Genomic DNA, 8,682 nt, shown 5'->3' with positions numbered 1-8,682 from the left:
CTTTGCAAATTTAGGAACAGTTTGTGACAGCATGTAAAAATCTAGGTGATATGTAATTTTTGATTTTTTTAGGTAAAGGCTATGACATCCAACTGAAGGAAATTCTGGATGCAGAGGTCCTCCCGCTGTTGGAAGAGTTTGACCAAAAGCTGAATAACGGTAGCTAAACACCTGTTTAAGCAGACTGTATAGCTGCATCGATAAAAGAGTAATACATTTGCTAAGTGAGGTCAGAAAAAGAGAAGTTAGAAAAAACAAAAAACGATGCCCCCAGCCACACAATTCCCCAGTATGAATTGAGCCAAATATTTCTGTCTTCCTCCTCCTCCTCCTCCCCTCCATCTATCAGACACTGTGTACGAGCAAAGGTTGCAGACAGCAGCAGACAATTTCATCTCAGCTGCCTCCAAACTGCCTAGAGGTGAGCCACGGACTTCCCTTTTCCTCCATTTTTCTGTCCATAATAGCTTATATTAGGTCATCACATCTTACAGTGATCTCTGTACTCTCTCTAAGATGACAGTTACATTTTTAGAGTCTTTAAAATACCATGAAGGATCCAGAAGGTGGTTTGCTTTAACTGGCTTTCACTCCTGGATGCTGTATCAGTAATATTTATTAATCAAAGTTTTTTATTCTCTTCACAGTCTCTGGATGTATCCCTCCATGTGGTTTGTCTTGATTTTATTGTATTTTTTTGACTCTACAACATAACAATCATTGCTTTTAGAAACCAAATAATATTGGCATCAGTATCGGTTTCATTCACCCATCAGGTTTTCAGAGTGCAGGTGCAGTGTACGACTGTGTTACCTGCCAGTACGACTCCTGTGAATTTCCTCTCGACTGCCCAGGTGAGCACTGATTCTGTTATGTCACAATTTCCAACTAAAGAAATCAGTACTAATCCAGATGTGACATATCCTTAAATAGCCCTATTTTCACCTCCATAAGCATCCACTCTTGATCCTTGAAATGCTCTTAGCAAAAAGTGAGGATTTGAAAGAGAGACAGAGGAAAGGTTTTATTTCCACACATTATATCTTTTGCACAGAGCCCCCGAGGTACTCTTTAAGTCCTTGGTTTCTTTATGCAAGGTGACAGTTGACTCCCACACACATGGTATTCGTATCAAGCCTTTACAGCACCGCCACTCTTCAGCATATCATCACTTTTACTCGACTCCTCTGAGACTGGGCTTAAATATTATCATTAAGGAGAGCTCAGGCTGCAAGAGCTGCAAATGTTATCTGAGTGTGTGCATTTGTCTGTGTGCATGTGGGTGGCTATATGTTTATTTCAGTGGAAGAAATTAAAGTTATGGAAAACAGCAGGATTCGAATGTGGTGCAACGTGCCATTTGCCTTGCCAACTGATATTGAAGTGATCTGGAGGTTTGCAGAGGAGGTACGCTCAGCATATGGTGAATAATTCAGGGTCACTGCCATACTGTTAAAAGTAACAGTTCAACATTTTTGCAAAATACACACGCTAGTTTACTCGAGTTAGAGTTAGATGAAATGAGCAACGTGATTTCAAATCTTTGAAATTTGAGGCTGGAGCTGGAAGACAGTTAGCTCTGCACTACAGACTTAAAGATGTCTCCTAATAACAGGTGTGTTTGTCAGTGCGTGATTTTGCTCAGTTGCCTACAAATCTTTGCAAATTTATAACCACATGAACAAAGTTGACTTCTTGTGACAACAGATTTAATAAATATAAAATGCAGAGCTGTTGTTATTAACACTTTGTTGTTTGTTTGTGTGAAGCAGACAAAAACTGAGAACATTTTAATCCTTCAGGTTGAAACGCAGCAATTGGATCAGTTTAAAGAAGTGACTGTGGGCGTTGACAGGCTCTACTCCATCCCCTCAGTGACTTTGAAGCATCAGGGCACCTACCAGTGTGAGGTGTACTCGGGCCAGCTCTCCTTTATCCGAGTATACTACTATGTCTCAGGTAAAACTGCTGACTTTAGAAGGATATTTGGAAATTTAAACTGATCAAGTGGAGAGTCATTGTACCAGGAAAAAGGCAACTTTTTCACATTTAAAGCAACATTACTTTGTACCAGAGAAATGTTTGAACACTTGATGAAATAAGTAAATAGGTCCAAACTTTGACATGTATTGAAACTATTTTAAAGATATTATATTATTTACATTGTAGTTTTACTTTTTTAAATGAGAAAGAACAGCTTAGAAATGTTTTTGAGGGTACATTGAACTTTCATATTCTTTTCTAAATTCGCCATCACCAGTCAAATCGTCTCCCATAAATGTCCAGAGACGTGAGTGCTGGCTCCTGTTTGTCTTGTTCACCACTTGATTGCACTCAGAGACACTCTAAGTAGTTGGCTAGAAAGTCTCTAAAGTCTCCAGTAAGTGCATTTAATTGAAAGCCTTCTCTGTCCAAAATTAGCATCCTCTGGAAAATCACTGTAAATTAGCCACGCACCTTTCTAAATAAGCTGGCTACTGTGTGTCACAGGGAGGCCTGTGACCTCCAAACATACTCCACAGTGTTTATATTTTCATTGTGCTGTGCATGTCCAGGCACTTTGGGACTGCTTTTCTTGGTCACCTTCCTGGAAGTGTGGTATGAAGGAGGGGGACTTTGAATTTTTTGACTTCTTAATTGAAGTTTAAGAAATAAATAGATGATAGATAAATATATTTGCTTTTATTTTTTTAAACTTAACTTTTTACCATTGTGTTTGACTGAGACACTGTGCACTGCTATAAGTTTAATATTTATTGATATTTAAGTATTATTTCCTGGGATGAGAGAAGTTATTAACTATATAGCCAGGAGTTTCTCTCAGGGATTGTTGCGTGTCAGGCTGTGATGCTGAGCAGGTCAGAGGGCTGTAAGGTCCCACTGATAATGGATTTAGCCTGTTGCAGAATTGTTCCTTAGAAGGTTGATTTAGTTTTGAAATATAATATTTAAGTTGAAAACACTAGCTGTTTTGTTTTCTCAAAAAAAAAATTTTTTTTTAGTTTGATTTTTCTTCAGTTTGTCTAACCAGTCTGCAATGTAGATACAGCACACTAATCCACTGAAGAAAAAGGGAATAAAAAGAGACTGGACTGTTGAGCTGCTGAGAAGCTTGTTATTTCTGAGTCTACTGCTCAGGTGCGCTTCCAAACATGTTCACATCCAGTAAAATAAAATTATAATTATGATGAACCCAAGGTTTCTAAACTCTATTCCACTACTACTGAGGGACCTTGCAAATAAAATATATTTTGAAAGTGTGTTGCTGCGAGGACGTGCTGCCGCAGGTATCTTAATACAGCTATTGGCTGGCAAAGCAAGCGCTAGCTGTTTGGAGTCAAGAGGGAGTGATATGCATGAAAACAAAAGAGGAACATATTGACTAATCTAAAGGCTAACCCATCTAAAGCACTAATAACTAACACGGAATACTAACTAATCTAAAGCACATCCACTTTGACTATACCCTTGCTTTTTATAGCCAAATTCTTCTTACAGGGAAATAAATCAGGCCTGCTGGATGTATGCCTTTGGTAGCAAAGTTGTTAACACATTTAAAGAAATGTGGAAGAATATATCAGAATGTAAATGAGCCCTGTGCAGACAATTCCCTGTGTACAGATAGTGTTTTACTGAAAAGTGGAGTTAAAGGGGATGTTAGAAAGGAGGAAAGAACAAAAATAACTGTTTGACTATATGAATGCATCTATTAGCATTCATGATTATGCATTGTTACACAGCTTAGCATGTGTAATTATGTATATGGGTATAATATTAAAAGCACATGTGCATCTCACCTCCTGAACATTATATGATTAGTTGAATAATTATTTTAGTTTTCTGTGTTAGCACATTTTTTCTTAAATTATACAACTCTTGAATTGGTGGGTTATTACCCACTAGTGATACACGTCAACTACTGTGTACAGAAGACTAACTACCTCTGTATTTGTGCTTAATAAACGAGGAAACTCCTACTAAGCAAATACAATTAAAACTGCAGACTTCCTCAACCATTACCTTTCACTTCATTCATCGTCGGTTCTCCTCTATATTCCCTGTCTTCATCCCTTCGTGTCTGTCTTAGTGACCCCCCAGGTTGTGGCAGGCCACACAGAGCTGCAGGAGACATTTGACCTGTGTCTGCTCCCAGGAGGGCAGTTTTTCCCCGCGTCTGGTGACTCTCCCCGCTCCTTCCTCGCCTCATTGTTACCGCTTCTCGCCGCCTGTTTAACCGCTTTACTGCTGCTGCTGTGTCTCTCCCTGGGGTAAAACAGAACTATTATTTGCACAGTATCAGCTTTAACAGATTTTAACCGCAAAGTCATTTAGACATTCACACCTGTTATATGAATACATGATGCTCCAGGGCGCACAGATGAGGTGGTATTCATGTTTTTATTTTCTTTTTCTTTGGTTTTTTCAGGGTTCTGCATTGGTCATCCATACAAGATCAAAGTCATACTGAAGAAACACATAAGGCTGAAGATTTAGGTTTATTCTAGAGTGTGTGAAAGATGTATCTGAAACAACAAAGGCATTTCATCAAGTCTGCAGAGTGATACGTCATAGTCCAGACAACATGTGTGTCTCTCCTTCCACCACTAGAGGGCAGGATCCACCTCTTTATTAGTAGTAGTACCTAGTAAACATTTTACAACCACATAGTGTAGAGCAGCTGGGCTTGCTTTCATATTGTGTGTGTGTGTGTGTGTGTGTGTGTGTGTGTGTGTGTGTGTGTGTGTGTGTGTGTGTGTGTGTGTGTGTGTGTGTGTGTGTGTGTCCTTGTATGAAAAAGAAAAATGGTCCTCATCACTCGTCATGAAGCAGGAACCACTTTAAACTGACCTTAGGGGGTCACTTTAAGGGCACTTTGACTTTGAGGGTTAGGGTTAGATTCTTTGGCTACTCCAGAAAGCAGCTGAGCTTAAAATCAGAGAGAGCAAAATATTTACACAGTCAAGGCATCCTGACAGAACATTTTGCCAAGACAGAATTTATTAACTATCAACACAGAAGAACCCGATATCTAGTATGAGTTGAGAAATACTGTAAGGAAAAGTGATGAGGTAAAACAGGTCATGTGTAGACATTGTGACCATGATTACACTCTGAGTGGCTGATGGACTCAGTTCTGTCCAGACAGTTGTGCAGTCAAAAGGGTAAAAGGAAAATCCTTTGTTTCATCACTCACAAGCAGAACACAGAAACAGAGAGGACAGAGAAAGACAGAGGTAGCAACAAGCTACCGACTACAGTCAGTCTGAATGAAACCACGAGAAGTAGTCAGTCTTGACATGTTTAAATATATTCAGCAGGAATTTGCATTGAACTTTGCTATTACATTGCCACAGTGTCACATTACTGTTGTGGGCCAAGAAACATTTGGTTGCGTAAACGACAGCAAAAGATAAATCACGACTCCCCCCCCCGTTGACTTAAGCTCAGCCACTCTACTAAAGTGACCTTTGATGGTGTGTGGATTATCAGCAGGTGTGTGGCTCAAGAGGAGGAACTTCTTCAAGGTCCCTATGCTGCACAAAGACAAGAACACATGCATACAAACATATACACACATACAGGAGGCAGAGAAAGAGCTAGAGGTGGAAGAAAAAACAAAAGAAGAAATGACAGGTTAGCCAAGCAAGGAAGGACCATGGCAGTATAACTGATGCCATTTAGCATTATGTAACCAATTCAGCCTATACTGTACTTTGACTAGTATGTAGTAGACTTGTAGTCAAGACCGCCTAATCCGAGACCAAGACAAGACCAAGACCAGAGGGTATCGAGACCAAGACAAGACCAAGACCAGAGGGTATCGAGACCAAGACAAGACCAAGACCAGAGGGTATCGAGACCAAGACAAGACCAAGACCAAGACCGAGACGAGACGAGACCAAGACCAAGACCGAGACAAAAAAGTCTTTAAACTGCAGCCAGATGCTGCTTCGTTTACGGGTCTCGGGCATATTTATGTGTTTTTGCTTTCGCACAGCCCTCCTCACCGCTGTCTACTGTCTCACTCACTCACTGAAAGGACTGACGCATGCTCCACTTGACTGTTGCGTCTCTCACCCTCTCTGTTTTTCACATAATGATATTATCCTATATCCTCGCATGTGATTGGCCACAATATGGAGGGATTGGAGCGTAGCTGAGCCACTGTGTGAGAGCTGAGCAGCCAAAGGAAATGAAGTGGGGGTAGAAATGACTGAAAAATTATTAGGCTCTGTTTTGAGCTTTGTTCAAAAAAGAATGACTTCATATGTGTATATATATATATATATATATATAGTTTTTTAATTAAGCAGCAAGGCAGAACAAAGTCGGGCCTGTATCAAGACACAGGGACTAAACCCCAATTCAACCAGACCCAGAACTGATCCAGAATTAAAACAGGACTACAACAGTAACCAAGACAGAACCAGAATCAGAACTAGATGATAGCAGCACTAAAAATCATCTTAGACCTGCACTACACTTATTTTTTAATTCTACCAAAGTACACTATTTAGATTCTGAAAAGTTTATATAATTATTCAGCCTTGTTGAGCAAATAAGCCTGCATAACTTAATAAATATAGAATTTTAAAAGTAACAAACGCTATCTAAAAAGATACAATAGGTACGAGATACATGTTCTGATGAGTTTTTGGCAAACAACCATTTGACTAACTTGTGTGTCTCACCTGCTCTTGTTCCATCTCTGTTCTGTCGTCATTTTCGTCGTCTCTCTCCCTCTCTGTTCCTCTCTCTCCCTCTTTGTGCTGACAATCAAGCCAAACACAAATATACAGTGGAAACCAGATATTTACATACTCTTCAGATAAAAACACAAACACTTTTTAATTGTAACATCAAATCAGACTAAATGTTTATTTTTTTAGATTGATAAATATAAAAAACATATTTGTTAACTTTAAGAGTAAAGAGAGAAACTGTCTGTATTTCTTAATTGTAAATGGCACCAAATTGTATTCAAAATTGAGCCACACTTATGGAGCTCCACAATTCTTTTCCAGGTGTTTTGGTTGACATCTCTTGATTTTTCAAAGAAACTTTCCCATTTCAAAGAAACAGGCTCTGTGTTTTGCCTTATATGCATCCACAGCTGTGCCACCAATTTACCCACATGGACTCTACTAACCAATCAGAAGCTTCTTAAGCTCAGAATGGAATCATCTGGAGTTTTCTTAATTAATCTTAATTAACAATAAACTTAGTGTATATGTACTCCTACATTTGATGAAAGTGATTAAAATAGACAGCTCCCTCTTTTTATTCTGACATTTAACTAATTCAAAAGACATTGCAACATTTATTTATCTAAAACAAAAGTTTACTCTAAATTGATGTTTAACAGTAAAAAAAAAAGGTTTTATGTTTTCTCCCTAAAGTGTATGTAAATATCTGGTTTCAACTGTGAATATACTGCTGTGTATTGAAATTCCTCTTGTTTTGCATAGATATATTGAACATACAACAACAACATACAAAGCATAATATATAAAATAACATCTACCTGAGTTTTTTCTTTGAAAGAAGCTCCTTATGTCCATTGTTGTGTTCATCAGTACACAACTGAAATCGATTTAGAGAGTTTGTTTAGCCGTGGAGGGTAACAACTGAAAATATGAGATGTAAGCTAATACTCTCTAAAAAAAATCAGCATTGTCGTTCGGCTTTTTATTTATCCATTTGTTGATTCACTCGAAGAGTAAGTAACGCAACCAAGTGATCAGTTTGATATCAATCTTTTGTGATACACCGTCATATTTACATTATTAGTTCAGTACGAATGATTTCCGTTGGTACCTGGTCAAACTTAAGCTCTCCTCTGCAGCAAACTCGCAGGCAGCAGCTTCTACCCCCTCGCTCACATGGGTGCTGTGCTCAGTCACCTAGTGCCAAAGCTCGGATCATACCAAAATCAGGGGGAATTTAGGACGGTGCGCTCTGTGCTTCGTGTGTTGTTTTTGTTTTATACAGTTGTCAGTCAGGCATCTAACAAACAAATTACACTCCAAAAAACCCCATGCTTCAGAAAAAAATGACCCGGGCTTAAGCCCAGTAAGACACCCCCCGCTCCGCTGATGGTTGACTCCAAATCTCCCGAACACTTGCTGTGTCCCAATTCGGGGTATGCACGCTTGAAGTACGCATTTTAAGTGCGGTTACGTCACCGCCACGCGACGACGGCTGTCCCAATTCGAAGTGTACTTGAAATGCATACTCCAAATGCGCCGTCGATTTCCCCAAATATCAAGCGTGGTCCGGTGCACGCTTCGTGGTCACATATATCCCACAATTCATAGCGCGGCGGTGGGTGTGGATAATTTTGCCGCAAAATACGGCAGAAGGGAGCGGCCGAAAAGTGAACTGTCAAAAGTAAGTACTGAATATGACGCCACTTATTCATGTGCGAATGTTTAATAATGAAGAACATTAAAACATTGCTGTTGGCCACATGTCGGCAAAGTTGTGTGACACTAGTGATGTTTGTACTTTCAGCATTAACTTGGTTTTAAAGCCTCTACTTGTAAATATACATATAGTCGACCTTAATCTTACAGAGAATCTGATGATTTTATGGATAATTAAAGTCAGTCATATATCCACAAACACAACAAGCTGAAAGTCAGTGATATATATATATATATATATATATCACTGACTTTC

The 8,682-nt window shown here is 39.2% G+C and overlaps 1 protein-coding gene across 5 annotated transcripts in view; it reads left to right on the top strand.

Annotated features, from left to right (window-relative positions):
* The window catches only part of spaca6 (sperm acrosome associated 6), a 33,441-nt gene extending 27,232 nt beyond the window's left edge, over positions 1 to 6,209 (top strand). For all 5 annotated transcript variants that reach the window (XM_085177764.1, XM_085177760.1, XM_085177761.1 and 2 more), the window contains exons 3-10: positions 73 to 159; positions 350 to 421; positions 648 to 671; positions 777 to 854; positions 1,304 to 1,407; positions 1,803 to 1,959; positions 4,088 to 4,268; positions 4,427 to 6,209. In XM_085177764.1, coding sequence (XP_085033890.1) covers positions 73 to 159; positions 350 to 421; positions 648 to 671; positions 777 to 854; positions 1,304 to 1,407; positions 1,803 to 1,959; positions 4,088 to 4,268; positions 4,427 to 4,505 — 782 coding nt within the window. In that variant the 3' untranslated portion in view covers positions 4,506 to 6,209. The remainder of the gene's footprint in view (positions 1 to 72; positions 160 to 349; positions 422 to 647; positions 672 to 776; positions 855 to 1,303; positions 1,408 to 1,802; positions 1,960 to 4,087; positions 4,269 to 4,426) is intronic.
* The last annotated feature ends 2,473 nt before the right edge of the window (positions 6,210 to 8,682 follow it).

Source organism: Neolamprologus multifasciatus, chromosome 11, assembly GCF_963576455.1.
Source record: "Neolamprologus multifasciatus chromosome 11, fNeoMul1.2, whole genome shotgun sequence".
Classification (NCBI taxonomy): domain Eukaryota; kingdom Metazoa; phylum Chordata; class Actinopteri; order Cichliformes; family Cichlidae; genus Neolamprologus; species Neolamprologus multifasciatus.
This window is presented reverse-complemented; position numbering and strand designations above follow the sequence as displayed.